The sequence below is a fragment of the Cibotium barometz genome, chromosome 18 (assembly GCF_041138505.1).
Source record: "Cibotium barometz isolate CiBa-2024 chromosome 18, ASM4113850v1, whole genome shotgun sequence".
Lineage (NCBI taxonomy): Eukaryota > Viridiplantae > Streptophyta > Polypodiopsida > Cyatheales > Cibotiaceae > Cibotium > Cibotium barometz.
The window spans coordinates 47,023,626-47,040,157 of NC_141063.1; the positions used below are offsets into that span (position 1 = coordinate 47,023,626).

Consider the following 16,532-nt stretch of genomic DNA (forward strand, 5'->3'; position numbering starts at 1 on the left):
CACATATCCAAGCCATAATACCATACTACCTCTATTAATAGCAAAATTCCATTAGGTGATCTTATCGCCTCTATACCGAAAAAAATACCATTGCTCACCCAAATCTTTCCCTCTATTTGTCTTTTTCATATAAAGTGAAAAATTTACGTTGGATATGTGAAATCCAATGGTAGCAAGATACTCCCCAATCTTGTTTGACCATGCTATGGGTGCTTGCTTTAAGCCATACAAGGCTGAGACAAGGCTTTGCATAACTTGTACATAAAATCTGGGTGTGTATCACTCTCATAACATGATGGTTGCATCATGTATAATTCTTCTTGTGCAAATCACCATGCGAGAAAGCATTCTTTACATCCATCTAATGTAAAGACCAACCCTTCACTCTACAGCCATAGTAATGGCAACTCTCAGGGTTATCATCTCGGTAATTGGGCTGAATATCTCCACACAATCAATGCCATAGGTCGTCTGCACACAACCCTTGGAACCAATCTTGCCTTATACCTGCTCACTGATCCATCTAAGTTATACTTGACCTTATACACATACTTACATACATCTAATTGCTTTCTTTTCCTTAGGTAAAGGCACTAACTCCCATGTTGCTTGACCTTATACACCCACTTATATCTAATTGCCTTCTTTTCCTTAGGTAAAGGCACTAACTCCCATGTTACATTTGCCTCTAATGTTGTCATCTCTCCTTATCCACGGCATCTTCCCATTTTTTATTTTTAAGTGCCTGCTCAAAACAAGTGGGCTCCAGATTCTATATTTTTTTAACCATGTAAGCATAATGATAGGCTATATATTCGTCATATCTTAACTTGTCAACTAGGTATCTAACCCTCGTAGACCTATGTACACCTAGATCATTTACTAGGTGTCCTCAAAACAACCCTTGTTCTCCTTGCACTAGGAGTAACCACACTGATGAAATGCTAAGCTCCTCATGGTCGCTCATGAAGAGCCACTAGGAGTAACCACACTGACGAAATGCTAAGCTCCTCATCTCGTGAAGAGCCACTAAAGTCACCATCCACATATAAGTGACTTGCTTATAGATCAGGCATAAAACATTGATCTACTTTTCCCAAGCTTCCCTTTGCATGATACATGTGTACCTACATCTATCCTTAACCTGCCTAACCATGAACTAACACTGTATCCACTATTGCTAAAGGACTCCCCAGGTCCACTAAGCATGTGTAATTACTACTCTACATGTGGACCGTTACTTCTTACATCTACATCTTCTATTGCCTTCATTGGTGCAAATCAGTTACTCATCTTATCAAAGACAACATCTTTGCTTACTCACATCTCAGGAGTGGTAGGGTTATAACATCTATAACCTTTCTACTCCAAATCATAACAAATGAAGGTGCATTTCTCTGCCTTTGGATCCAACTTTGTTCTCACTTTGTTGGGAACATGCACATATGTAATACATTCAAACACTTTCAAGTCAACACGTCTGATTTTATACCAATAAACTTTTGTTCATGCATCATATGTAATACATTCAAACACGTCTGATTTTATACCTATAAACTTTTGTTCATGCATCATACCCCATGAACAACTATAAGGGAGGGTCCTGTTCATAATGTAAACAATGGTTTGTTACCTCCTTTTCCCAAAAATAATATAACATATTCTTTTTAGACATCAAGGCACATGCCACTTCTGCAATGTGCCTATTTTTTCTCTGTGCAACACCATTCTATTGTGGAGTGTGCTTGCATATGAAATATCTCTTAATTCCTTGCTTTCTCAAAAAGTCATTAAACTCATTGGAGAAATACTCTCCCCTGTTAAATTTGCAACAATGTGATGAGCTATGGTGGATCAAATGCAAGAATCAACATCATTAGCAAAGAAATTAGACAATAATTAAGATGTGATTAGTGAGCAATTAAGATGTGACAATAATTAAGATGTGATTAGTGAGTAATTAAGATATGATTAAGATGTGAGTAGTGAGCAATTAAGATGTGATTTGTGAGCAATTAAGTGATAGCTTAATGTAGGCATGGATAATCAAAAACCAACAAATTCTCATTAGGCCAATGCCTCAATTTATAGAGTTTACATCTAAGCATCTAATCCCACTGATCTCTCCTTGATTCACTCCACCTCTTTTGGTTGATTCTCTCCACCTCTTTCCAGAATATCTCCACACATCTTAAATCTTCTCATGCTACCCTTTATTCTCTCCCATTAGATACTTCTCATCTTTTCATAGCTTCTCACTCATTTACAGATTCTCTTTTACAGCCTCTTGCTCTAAGGGCTTGTTCTCGCACACACCCTATTCACTTGTATATTTCAACACCTCCCCTCAAGTGAATAATCCTAGCACACCTAGACCCTATACCAAGTTTCCCTCTTATTTGATAATCCGCGACCAGTGCCTCAAGTCCCTAAACTCATAGTCCTTGACACACTCTCTCTCTCTATGTTTCCCTAAACTCATAGTCCTTGACACTCTCTCTCTCTCTATGTGTCCAAGGCTACTACAAGTGCCCGTGACCTTGACTAAAGTGCTCACACATACATCTACCACATGGCCTACATCATCGATGGCTCAGAGGTGGTTTTCCTCTGTTGGGGCAGGTTACATTAGGTTGCGGGATCTCTCTCTCTCTCTCTCTCTCTCTCTCTCTCTCTCTCTCTCTCTCTCTCTCTCTCTCTTAGAAAAGATGATCTGACCACTTCCTTAGGAGCCTCCATGAAGTTTGCCGATGTCGTTCCTTCTCCCCCACTGGGTTTGCTGTAGCAGTCTCTTGCCATGTGTCCTGGCTTTCCACAGTTGTGGTAAGTTAAGGTCCTTCCTCCTACTCTACCTCTTCCTCATCCTCGTCCTCGAGAGAATCCTCCTCGGGTGAAGAATGCCTTTTCTTCTCCTACTGTTGAGTCCAGCCATTTCTTCTCTTTGACTCTAGTCTCTTGCTCTAGTAGAGCTCCTTCTATCTCGTGCAGCTTCAATTCAGGTACATTCTTTAACGTTGCTACAATGTTTTCATATTCACCTTTGTCCACACTCTTCAAAAGCACTGCTAGTGCCTCATCATCTTCTACCTTTTTGCCAATGGCCTACAGTTTTGTTGCTTAATGCTTTTATATATTTGTTCAAGTGTGTGATTAAAGGTTCACTTTCCTTCATATCCAGTTTGTAGAATTGCATTAACAGATTTATCTTTGAATTTTTTGCTTGAGTGCCAAATAATTTATTAAGTTCATCCCATGCATCTTTTGCCCATTGTATCCCTGTGATGTGACGAATGATTTCATCATTTAAACTGAGTGCGATAAGTCCTAATGCTTTCTCATTCCTGCTCTTCCACTCATTTTTCCCACTCACCTCTGAGCATTCATCTCTTCCCTCAGCTATCCCCCACAGATTTTTCCTCATGAGCAGATACATGGTTTTTGTTTGCCATGTATAAAACTGCTCCCCATTAAATTTGGCTATCTCTTGTGCCATGCTCATGATGATGTGAAGGGGGTCTTACCTCTTGATCCAATTTCAAGATTCAAGAGTAGTGTCTACCCTTTTACAACTCAATCTGGTGTTTAGGTGATGATTACAACAGATTTATCAGCATAAATTCACCAGAAATTACATAAAACCAAGGGTAACAAATCTGTACTGAATGGTTGGAGAATCAAACCATCTCCAAATTGCAATCTGAAGTTATAAGGATCTGTATCAGATACCCAATGGTTAATTTGAACCCTCAATTGTACCAAAATATAGTGATTAGTATTGATTAATCACTGATTAACAAAATAATCCTCTACTTTGTGTGCAGAAAATAGAGTATGCGGGGAGTCCGGATCTGGGGCCTTAGAGTTCAAATGAGCTCAACTCCTTTCAAAGCCATCAATAGCAATTAGTCTAGTAAAGGATTAAGCTAATAAACATAAGATTTGACCAAACATTAAATGCTTAATCTGTGTTTTACCAGTCACGTGCAGATTTGATACAGAGCTTGGATCTCACTTTAGACTTGATGAAATCAAAAACTATCTTCACCAACTTGTAGAGCGCCCTTGAAAACCCCTAGGGCCAAGACAAATTAGACCCATTGTATCTGTGGAAGATAAGATCTTCATTTTCCTTCAGAACGATTGAAGAAACGCGGAATTCTACAGGTGCACCCAGCGGTTTGATGCTTTGAGTTGATGGGCTGAAGCACAAGGAGTATGGCTACATGTGGCTAAGAGGTTTTGGTCCAATGTTATATATGAAGGGAGAGAGAGATCCTCCACCAGTTAGGGGTACAGAGGTTAATTGAAAAAGAGCTAAAATTTTGATTTTTTTAAATCTTAATTAACTAGGTGATTAGCAAGATAATGGGCTCATAAATTTGATGGATTCTAAGCTAGGCTCTAATACCATGTTAAATTTGTAGCAATGTGATGAGCTATGGTGGATCAAATTCAAGAATCAACATCATTAGTAAAGAGATTAGATGATAATTAAGATGTGATTAGTGAGTAATTAACTGATAGCTTAATGTAGGCATGGATAATCAAAAACCAGCAAATTCTCATTAGGCCAATGCCTCAATTTATAGAGTTTACATCCAAGCATCTACTCCCACTAATCTCTCCTTGATTCACTCCACCTCTTTTGCTTGATTCTCTCCACCTCTTCCCAGAATATCTCCACACATCCTAAATCTTCTCATGCTCTCCTTGATTCACTCCACCTCTTTTGCTTGATTCTCTCCACCTCTTCCCAGAATATCTCCACACATCCTAAATCTTCTCATGCTACCCTTTATTCTCTCCTAATAGATACTTCTCATCTTTTCACAGCGTCTCACTCATTTACAGATTTTCTTTTACAGCCTTTTGCTAAGGGCTTGTTCCCACACACACCCTATTCACTTGTATATTTCAACATCCTCCACCATCTAATCTTAGGCATTTTACTTGCATGTATTTTTCCTTCTCAACCAAGGCTTTAAATCTTTGAAAGTGACTAAACACCTCACCTTTCTCCTTCATGAAATAAACACATACCTTCCTAGTATAATCAATGAATGTAATATAATATCTGTGACCTACATGCAGTCTTGGTCGGTCCCCATATCTGAATGTATAACATCTAATGGCCTTACACTAACGTGCTTTTCATGTGGGAAAGTATGTTTGGCCTACTTTTACCAAGCTATCATGCTTCACATACTTTATGCATACCAACCTGCAACAATATTTTGGGCCTTTATAGACTTCAACAAACCCGTTGTGTATATTCACATGACCAATTCATTTGTGCCATATGTCAATATCTACAATGACACATGTCCCATGGGTAAACATGGTTGCGTTTACCTTAGGCATGTTCACCTCCAAAGTAAACATCCTACTATTTTTGCTACTCTTTACAACCAAGCAACATTGATTTTTGAAGTCTTCCACAAAACACCCTTGAGGATTGAACCTCACTTGCAAACCCTGCTCAACCATCTACCCAACAAAAATCAGGTTCTTTTTATAATATTTAGAACATGAAGTATTTCATTTTACCATCTTGCATAGATAATGACACTTTACCAACATGTGCAATGGGGTGTGTAGTATCATCACATGTTTCTACATAACCTAGTTTTTCCATTTTTTACATATCTTTATACCACTCACATGATTGGTCATGTGGTAGAGGCGCCAGAATCCAAATACCAAATATCTTCTGATCTTGACACATCTCATGTTTTATGGAATTGAGCATGTGTTGCATCACAAATGGTTGCTCACTTCTGTCATCACCGCCCTACTTACTTGACGATGCATAATTACCTTGCTACAACTTTCCACTTTTGACATCATTCTTCTTTTTAGAGTAATCCTTTACCATGCGCCCTGGTTTGCCACAATAATAGCACACTATGATATTTGCACTCTAATTTTTTTACCAACCACCTTCGCCTCTCTCTAGCGCTATGCAAATAGCACTCTATGGTATTTGCATTCTAGTTTCTTTACTAACCACCTTCGCCTCTCTCTGGCTCCCCCTACCTTTAACATGGCCTCTTCCACCTATATGAGATTGATTTTCTTGTTGTTATTGGCTGATGCTATTTTGATTTCCAAATCAACCACCATCTCATCCTCTAGATGATGACCTACCTCTATCTCTACTCTAAGTAGAAGGATTATTCATTTGAATTTCTAGAGGATTCACCTTCCCCAATATTCATCTCTTCATAAATGACGAGAGAAATCAATTCCTGAAAATTAGGAAAGTACTCTCAAGCTTCAATGGAGGCCTGAAACTGGTTATATTATTTGCTAAGACCATTCAAGGTCATGGACACCATATCATCATCATATACTGGTCCTCTAGACGATGACCTACCTCCACCTCAACCTCTAAATGATGACCTGCCTCTACCTCTACTCTGAGTAGAAGACCTATTTATTTGAATTTCTAGAGGATGAACCTCTTCTAATATTCATCTCTTCACAGATGAGAAGAGCAATAAATTCCTAAAAATTAGGAAAGTTTTGTCGAGCTTTAATGGAGGTCTGAAACTAGTTGTATTCTTTGCCAAGAGCATTCAAGGTCACAGACACAATACCATCATCATCTACTACTGGTAATCCAATAGAAGCAAGGGCATTTGGAAGTTCCTTAATCTTCACTAAGTAATCATTTATAATTAGCTTTCCTCTGGTCACATTATGTAGCTCCTACATTAGCTGCATTTTTTGAGCTTGGATATTTATGCTATATATCTTCAAAGCCTCTATAAGCGTTTGTGCATCCTGTATATATACAAATCATAGAATCTATCACACAATGACAAACAACCAATATAGCACCTTTCTAGCTCTTCCATGCTTTATATGCCTACATATGTTGTGAAGTTGGATTTTCTTTAGTAATCTCCGGTTCCTTTTCTTTAGTAATCTCCGGTTCCTTTTCTTTAGTAATCTCCGATTCCTTTTCATTACCTCTCTGATGAACTCCCAATATCATTTTTCCACAAGAAATCGATCATCCTGAACTTCCATGCTTGGAAGTTATTCTTGTATAGCTTCTCGCTCATATTCTATGAGAGACTATCAGGCATCTTTACTTATAACCACTTATCAAACATTGCTTACAAGCAACCTTCTACCACTTGGATGCATCAAATCTACAAGCTTCAATAATGGTACTATGAACCTGTTATAATGTCGCAGTATGTGAACCAGTCACATAACATGCATTCACCAACACCTGCAACACTTATATTCTCTACATGGGCTATCCTACAACCAATTTTCTACTACAACTTTACTTTAACCAAAAATTGGGTATATACAGTCAAAATTGACACTTTCATAGAGTGCATGGTGAACATCTTACATAAACAAAACAGGGCCCAAAATATGTCTAAATCACATCAAAATGTGCAAAAACTTAATTAACATGGTTAAAATTTAGACAATATGATCATCTTCTTTCACCCAAGAGGATACCTCATTATGAGATAGTGACTTCCCTGTCTACCTGTAGCTCTCACAGCTATTAAAGGTGTTGCTCCAAAATTAAAGAGGAACAAAGGCAAAAATACTCTTACCTATGTACGCTTCCTTTTTTACCTTGGTCTTGCCTATGTACGCTTCCTTTTTTACCTTGGTCTTGCCTCTTGTTGCCTCCTTAGCATGAACTAGAGCTCTAATACCATAAAAAGAATGCAAGGGAGAGGGAGAGCTTGAGTTCCTTGCAAGCATACACACACACACACACACACATAAGAGAGACACGAGAGAGATAGATATAACCCTTAGCATAAAGATATAAGAGTACATACTATAAGGGAAAGTATTCTCCTACTATAACATACAATGGTCGCTCCATGTAGTGTGAACTCAACTATATGAACTGGTGCTATAACTATGCCATACTCTAGTAATCCAAATATAATTGTCACATAACTTGTCATCCATTGGCAGCATATTAACCATAATCTCACCAACCAGGCTAGTGGCATAAGTGCGGAAGCTATTACCCAAGTGGATCATTAATGTCATAACACTAAGTTATGCTCGATATCTCAACAAGATGTGCATCACTCTCATAACCTAGTGGCTACATCATGTAAACTTCTTCTTGCAAAAAATCACCATACAAGAACACATTCTTTACATCCATCTTTGCTACTAAAACCATTGCAATGACAGCTCTCACAAGTGCCATTTTTACAACCGGGCGAAATGTCTCCTCATATTCAATGCCATATGTCTATGCATAATCAGAGTTGCCTTAAATTTATAGATCCATTTGAGTTATGCTTGACCTTATACAACTACTTACATCCAATTACCTTATTCTTTTTAGGCAAAGACACTAATTCCCATGTTGCATTTGTATCCATCTCTTCATCCATGGAATCTTTCCATTTTTTATTTCTAAGTGGTCAAAATAAGTGTTTGCTTTCTTTATACATACTCAAAACAGGTCCCTGCTCTCTTTATGCATAGTCGTGTATTACTTTAACAATGTAAACATAGTGATGGGCTGTATATCCATCATATCTTAACCTATCAGGGTATGTAACCTAAGTAGACCTATGTACACTTGGATCAGTATCATGATCATGTGTCCTCAAAATAGCCCTAGTTATCCATGCACTAGGAATAACCACCAACGGAATGCTAACAAGCTCCTCATTAAAGCTCTACTTTAGAGCCATTAGAGTTACCATCCATATAAGAGTGACCTGCTTCTGCTGATAGATTACGCACTACAATAGATTAAGCACTATGATTGGTTTATCTTTTCCTTCCCTTTGCATGATACATGTGTACCCACACGTATAGCATCATGATAAGATGTATCTACATTCCTTGCATCTATCCTCTACTTGTCTAAGCATGGACTAACATTGGATCCACTGCTAGAGCACTATGATCAATTTATCTTTTCCTTCCCTTTACATGATACATGTGTATCAACACCTATAGCATCATGGTAAGATGCATCTACATTCCTTGCATCTATCCTCAACTTGCCTGAGCATGGACTAACATTGGATGCATTGCTAGAGGACTCTCCAAGTCCACTTGTGATTGCTGCTCTATATGTGGGATAGCATCATTATACTTCGTATATCTACATCTTTAGCACAACCATGTCTAGTCATGTGGTTAAAGGCGTCATAATCCACATACCAAATATCTCATGATCTTGACACATCTCATGTCACGGAACTAAGCATGTGCTACATCACAAATAGTTGTTCACTTGATCATGTCTGGTCATATGGTTAGAGGCATGTGCCACATCACAAACAACTGCTCACTTGTTCTCTACACAGATTGTTTGCAATCTACGACAACTTTACACCAAACTAGAAATAAGGCATATATAGTCAAAATCGACACTTTCCCTTAGTGCTAGCAAAAAACTTGCACAACAAATAAGGCTCAAAACTATTAGATGTTTTAGTAGTACTATAGTGAACTTATGTACTGACACCATGGCACTTTTGTTTTAGATCGAGCTTTTTTTAATATCCACTCTCTTCTTACTTAGATGAAATTCGCTGATGGCACGGAGTAAGAACACTGAAGTTTGCTAAAGCATATGAATGCAGGCCCCAGGGGCGGATAAGAGTCCTGGCGCCTGCTATTATTGGCTGGCTACGCTGTTGGGTCCTATCAAGGTCCGCCTCCTGCAGCTGCATGCGAACTTTGTCACCCCACGGTCCCCACCGGATCTTTCCCTGCATCAAAATAATAATTAATCCAGGTTTCTGAAAAATACTGGCTTTGTCTCACTCCCCTTCCAGAAAAAAGCAGAGACTTTCCGCCAAGCAGAAGAGGGGGAGGAGAAACTGAGAGCTCAGCGGATCCCACGAAGCCGGGCCACAGGCTTATAATTGTGGTGTGAGACACTTAGCAAGATCTGCAAAGGCAGAGAGCGACACTCAAAGGGCAGAAGGTTGTCTGCGCCAAGAAAAGGTTCTCTCTCTCTCTCTCTCTCTGGCAGGGCTGTCTTCTCTCTACACAATTCTGAACTGATATATAGACAGGCAGATTAGCCTGGTAAAATGCATGGGCTGTACAATTTGTACATACCGTTCAGATTAGCACACGCTCGCACAGTTCGATCTAGACTGTACAGTTTAGAAGATGCCGTACGATTTCGCAGATATCGTACATACTTTAGCTCATCCCTTCAGTTTCGTTGTACGGTTTCCAATGCCGTACAGACATGGTGCCTGAACTTTCTTCTCGCATTGCTCTAAGCCCTACGCTAGGCTTGTTGAACTTTTAAACCGCATCAAAGATTCCTGGTGTAGAAGATCATGCGTGGAAGCATAACCTAGGTGTCATCTTCTTTCTCTTAAACTAAATTTTGAATTAACTCATGGTATTGGCCTGATTGGTAACAGGTATATCTCAAAATGGAGTCGGCAATCACATCCCAAGCCCTCTTTGCTGCAGTAAGTGCTGTACTCTTGTGCAGATGCATAATGTGCTGTCTGTTCATTGCTGGCTTATGAGAGAGGATCTGATTACAAGGCATGTAGTTTTTAATACCATCTAGGTTGCTACCGTTCCAGGTGCCAGGAACGGCTGTTGCTTCTGCCAGATGTACGCATGCTCAACCATGCATGCCATCCACATTGAAGCGGGGCCTTGGCATGGTGGCAAAAAGTGTCAGAAGTTCCAGCAGCAGTTTTCAGTGTGGTGCGGGTGCCGAGACCTTGAGCCATGCAGCAAACTCTACTAGCAGATGGAAGCAGGATAAATGCCAGAATAGCTGTGCAGTTGGAGCCACCTGTGACTATCAAAAGATCCTGGTAGCAAATCGAGGTGAAATAGCAGTGCGTGTTATCCGGACGGCTCATGAGATGGGCATTCCGTGTGTGGCTGTGCACTCGACAATTGATCGGCAGGCATTGCATGTTCAACTTGCGGATGAGGCTGTCTGCATTGGGGAGGCACCTAGCAGCCAATCGTAAGTTTTTTTCATATTTTGGAGTGCAACAGACAATTGAAAACACTAAATGCAGCTTCTCATATAAGCTCCTACTGTACACAACCATTTTAGGTATTTGGTAATCCCCAACATAGTTTCTGCTGCTGTGAGCCGTGGCTGCACGATGCTTCATCCTGGATATGGTTTCCTCTCTGAAAATGCCACATTTGTTGACATATGTAGAGATCATGGCCTCAACTTCATTGGACCAAACGTGAGTGGGCTTTTCCATCATCTTTCTATAAGCAAGTTGAGAAATGCTCCCTTGGGTTTGAGGAGTCATCTGTAATTATTGTAGGAAAGGAATAAGTAACATTTTTTGATTGAGTTGTGAAGTGTTCGTAAGTACCTTTTTGCCTCTGCTTTCAGCCGGAGAGTATAAGAGTCATGGGTGACAAAGCAACAGCACGTGAGACGATGAGGAAGGCTGGGGTTCCAACTGTGCCTGGCAGTGAAGGGCTGATAGAGGTTAGCTGACTCTCAAGACCCATTTTTCTGTGTGTTTCACCTAGTGTTTGATTAGTAGAGTCAAAGAACAAAAGTCCCATGATGGAACACTTTGGTGTTACTGATTTCTGCATATTGCTCTGTATTGATCCAGACTACAGAAGAAGCCATTAGAGTTGCCCATGAGATTGGTTTTCCAGTCATGATCAAGGTGTGCAATTTTAGATGGTGATAACTTATAAATTTTCTGAGAAGGTTGAACTTATTTTTCACCAAAATAAATTCAATTTTGTTGCAGGCAACAGCAGGAGGTGGTGGCCGTGGTATGCGACTGGCTAATGAGCCAGGAGAGTTTGTCAAATTGTTGCAGGTTTGATGTGTCTGAATCTCAGGTTCTCAGATCCCATGTTGTAGAATACAAGAAAACAACCTGCATTTTCCTGTCAGGCATGCACAATGTCAGAAGCCCGTATTAATTCAAACAGCCTACATGCAAAATGCATTTATTCTGCCCATGTCTTACAATAGAAAGAACAACTAAATAAGACAACCATTACTACACCCTAATGTATATGGTTACAGCAGTTGGCTTACCACCAGAAAAAAGTGGGAATAAGGAGCATCAGAGTATTCAATGCAATCCAATGTTTCCAAAAATGTGGTCCTCAATTTGACACAACTGTTTCATGGGTTCACTGGGTCCAAGACATGCCAGGTTTTTCAGCCGTCTCCATATGTGTTTTCCCATCTTAGCTTTATCGTTTCGACAGATTCCTAGAACATCTGCCTATTTTAGGTTTAATTTAGGTCCAATAACTTGTTTACAGGTTTTTATCCGCTCTCCCATCTCCTCTCTCTTCCTTCTTCTCCTTTCTTCTACCATTTTCTTCCCTTTCACTTTGTTCTCTTCTCCTCTCACCTTCCCCTTGCTGGCTATAGCATGCAACCGGTATGATCATGTAACACGCAGCAAGGCCTTCTTTCTTTTAGTGAGTTTAAGCAATCCGCTTTAATCTTTGTACACAAGAGATAGAGCTATAGAGATAGAGAGTCAACACCAGATTGGGTCCTCACTACCCACTTAAGGGCCCCCAGTAGGAGTATTTGCTTTATTACTTTGGAGAACTTCTTTACAATGCAAACTTTACCAAGAAACTTACTTGATGATGGTCGATTGTGGAATGCCAAACGCAAGGACGAAGAAGCCAATATGTGCCCACCCAGATCTCCTCGGAGAGGATGCGCGACTGAAGGCTGAATGCTGAAGATGACTTCTTCTGTTGCCTTGGACTGAAGGACAAGGAAGTGCTATGCTGAAAAGATGTATACACTAGTCCTAGGACTCAAGCACACATGCTAGCTGCTTTGTTTCACTGCTGAACTGTGAAAGAATGAGATGATTTATGCAAGGGACTGAAAGGCTGCTTATATATGAGCACATGCTGCAAGTCGGTTTCCTATCATGCTGTTGGCCTATTTATAAAGGTCCATGATTGGCTGAAAATGACATTTTATGCCATCGCTTTCACGCACGTGTGGCTGGGGTCTTATGTTTGCCGGCCGATAGGCCCATAGGGGCTTCTACTGTCAGCCGACAGGCCTGTGGGCTGGCCACTATGCCGAGGCCCAAGTGCTGGCCCCTTTTGTGGCTATTGGTGTGAGAGCCCACCTAAGGCTGGCCACTATGCCGAGGCCCAAGTGCTGTCCCCTTTTGTGGCTATTGGTGTGAGAGCCCACCTAAGGCTGGCCATAAGGCTAGCCTAAATCTATGTTACCTATATGCTTCTGCAATGCATCTACCCTACGATGACCTACATGCTTTGTTCTCCAAGTGGGTTAAGTGACACATACCAACACCCAAGGCTTCAAATGTGACTTACTTAGCTGGTGCTTGACATGTCCTTGGACTAGGGCTCACAATGGGGTCACAACATACGACAAATAAATCTTAAAAAGGTTCTACTGATGTATGAATCTTACAAATGTAGCATTGATGATGAGCTAGTGTGTCATGTAGCATGTCAATGCATGGGTGCTTGTGACACTGGCGTCCGTGTTTTGGCCTTCACAAAAGTTCTGTTTCCTTGTTTGTTTCCATTTTCATTTCCCAGTTTGGCATAATAATTCAGTCAACATCATAGTAGGGACAACAAGTGGGCTATTTTTCATGTTTTGAGCTACATAGGGACGCTGCAGGACTGGAAGAAGTGTGGTGGTGGTACTAGAGCAGGCTAGTGTGGATTGGAGAAGAAAGGAAAATGTATCGGCTTCTTCTGCAACCTGTGTCTTTGTGTTGAGAAAGCACAATGGATTGAAGTTGTTAGTGTTATATCAAGTTAAACAGCCCTGCACAGGAATATATTGCTGCTGCTTGATGTCCTAAAAAAGTCTTGCTGCAGCATTTGTGGACACCTAGCCATGGAGACCTACATGCAGCACCACTTAACCTTTGAAAGTGGGCTGAACAGCATTTACTCCTGCAGTATAACTGTCTTTGCTGGCACAGCTTGCTTTAGAGACACTATCCAGAAATGAAATTGATTTTTTATTATTCGGTGCAAGTTTTGCTAATGTGCCTACCTCTATGTCTATGCCATAACAGCCCCCGCGTTGGTTGCATGTGACTGTCAAAGCAACAATGCTTATTCTATAGAGTCAGTCAGAAAGCCATCAATTATTTACAAGTGAAGGTACTCAATGCTTGCTGGTCTAATGATGATGGATTTCAGAACCTTTCACTTGACTGTGGTGCTTTGCTGTAAATTTGTATGTTCAGTTCAAGTCTGCTGTTTGTACCAATCATGTTGCTAGAAGTCTTGTACATAGCCCACAGCATTTAGCCTGGTGGTGGGGCTCCCATGGTAGTGACCCGAGTTCGAATCCCCTCTAAGCCTGCGTCCACTGTGGCTATGACTATGAATATGACACTACAAAATAAATAAATCTTATGTGTATTTTTTCACTCTTTTCATTTCGAATATATGCTCATGTTTTCATGGGACATTGGTTTGGGGTAGTGATATTGATGATGATATATTCCTGGCAGCAAGCACGCAGTGAGGCAGGTGCTGCTTTTGGAAATGATGGAGTTTATCTAGAGAAGTACATCAAAAACCCAAGGCATATTGAATTTCAGGTTGAACTTGACTAGACAGTATTCACCTTTCAATTATTTTACTTATAACCTGAACAGTCTTTCCAGTCTTATCACTGATGGAATTGATTTGCAGGTTCTTGCAGACAAATTTGGAAACTGTGTACACCTTGGAGAACGCGACTGCAGTATTCAGGTTTCCTACATATGCTAATCAGATTTTTTCCTTAAAAAAACTCCAAAGTTGGTGCTTAGTAAAAACTTGCTTTCTGTACTCCAGAGACGGAATCAAAAGCTTCTGGAGGAGGCTCCATCTCCTGCTTTAACAGCTGAGCTTAGAAAGGCTATGGGAGATGCTGCAGTGTCAGCTGCTACATCAATAGGTTATGTTGGAGTGGGAACTATTGAGTTCCTTCTTTCTGAAGATGGATCATTCTACTTCATGGAGATGAATACTAGAATACAGGTATTTTATGTATGGAAACATTTGCAAAAAGATTACTCTGGGCATTTACCTAAAAAGTTTGATCTTTTTCCATCTGCTCTCCTTGACTGCAGGTAGAACATCCTGTGACAGAAATGATATCCTCTACTGATCTCATTGAAGAGCAGATACGTGTGGCCCTGGGAGAAAAGCTCCGCTTTTCTCAGGTCTGTGAACCTAGAGAGCTTTTTGTACTTGTGAGGGTTTGCTATCTTCTGAATGTAGCTTCCGAGTATTATATTAATGGTCATATCACGATTAACTCTCAGCAAGAGAGATTAACACTAATCCTATGTTTAGCAAACACATTGAGGAGGAGAGTGGCCTGGAACCCTATCTGTATTGCAAGGAACACCTGGTCTTCTTCTTTGTACAAGTCATGCTGTGATGACCTTGATTGTTCCCTATATGAATCATGACACATGACAGGATTTGTAGCCTATTGGTTGGGTGTAATATGAGAAATATAGATGGAGCCATTAGAAGAAATATATATTAGTTAGTTGTAAAAGGTATTTATTCATTTTCATTGCTTACAGGACGACATTGTCTTCAAGGGACATTCCATTGAATGCCGTATCAATGCAGAAGATGCATTCCAAGGGTTCAGGCCAGGGCCAGGTGCCTATCTTAAGCAGCTATCAATGAAAGACTATTATTGGTTTGTTATTTCAATGATTTGACAATGTGCATCATGTCTTCTATTTCAGGTCGTATAACGGGTTATTTGCCACCTGGGGGTCCTTTTGTGAGAATGGACAGTCACATATACTCGGACTATGTGGTGCCACCAAGCTATGATTCTCTCCTTGGAAAGGCAAGTACAAAGGGAAAAGCAATTTAATCTTGCATGTTGGATGCATGACTCTGTCATTCAGTAAAAAGACCTGTTTGTAAGTTTGTGTGCACTTGCTAAGATTGACATGCTGTTGACCATTTTGCACTGTGAGACCGGATTGTTTGAAGGGGTTGAAAAGGTTATAGTTAAATTTCTTATACAGTTTGAATCCATGAGTGTAAATATATGAGAGAGAGAGAGAGAGAGAGAGAGAGGGGGGGAAAGATATATTAAGCATCTACTAAAGACCCAATGGGCCTATGAGACCAATGTCCATGGCATATCTCATCATGGAATGGAAAATAAAACAGAAAGAAAACATAAACATAGCTATCTCACCTGGGTGATACAAAACTGTCCATGGAAACTCATCATGGAAATACTAAGAACATAGAAAAATGAGAGCAGCATCAGCTCCGAGTAGATGGTATACCACTCTCCAAAATATCAAGCATGGGGCTAATAAGTATGGCCGAGAGGTCTCCCTCAGCTATGTCACGTGGAAAGGTAGCTCGATGGCGGTGGAGCATGTCCTGGATCTGGAGTTAATGAGGTGATCGTGGTCGACGAGGGGGGGGGGCGGGGGCGTCGGGCATGCTGGAGTGCGGAGGCTCGGTCCGAGAGAGAGAGAAGAAAGAAGAAGAAAGTTGTATTAACGTCTTCAAAAGGCCAA

General features: G+C 40.4%; 1 protein-coding gene across 2 annotated transcripts in view; it reads left to right on the forward strand.

Annotated features, from left to right (window-relative positions):
• Window positions 1–9,493: 9,493 nt before the first annotated feature.
• The window catches only part of LOC147629411 (biotin carboxylase 1, chloroplastic-like), a 37,661-nt gene continuing 30,622 nt past the window's right edge, over window positions 9,494–16,532 (forward strand). For both annotated transcript variants that reach the window (XM_086812685.1, XM_086812686.1), the window contains exons 1-13: window positions 9,494–9,972; window positions 10,407–10,457; window positions 10,578–10,975; window positions 11,069–11,210; window positions 11,366–11,464; window positions 11,598–11,654; window positions 11,742–11,813; window positions 14,490–14,579; window positions 14,674–14,733; window positions 14,818–15,003; window positions 15,096–15,188; window positions 15,561–15,642; window positions 15,732–15,838. In XM_086812685.1, the coding sequence (XP_086668811.1) occupies window positions 10,419–10,457; window positions 10,578–10,975; window positions 11,069–11,210; window positions 11,366–11,464; window positions 11,598–11,654; window positions 11,742–11,813; window positions 14,490–14,579; window positions 14,674–14,733; window positions 14,818–15,003; window positions 15,096–15,188; window positions 15,561–15,642; window positions 15,732–15,838 (1,425 nt within the window). In that variant the 5' untranslated portion in view covers window positions 9,494–9,972; window positions 10,407–10,418. The remainder of the gene's footprint in view (window positions 9,973–10,406; window positions 10,458–10,577; window positions 10,976–11,068; window positions 11,211–11,365; window positions 11,465–11,597; window positions 11,655–11,741; window positions 11,814–14,489; window positions 14,580–14,673; window positions 14,734–14,817; window positions 15,004–15,095; window positions 15,189–15,560; window positions 15,643–15,731; window positions 15,839–16,532) is intronic.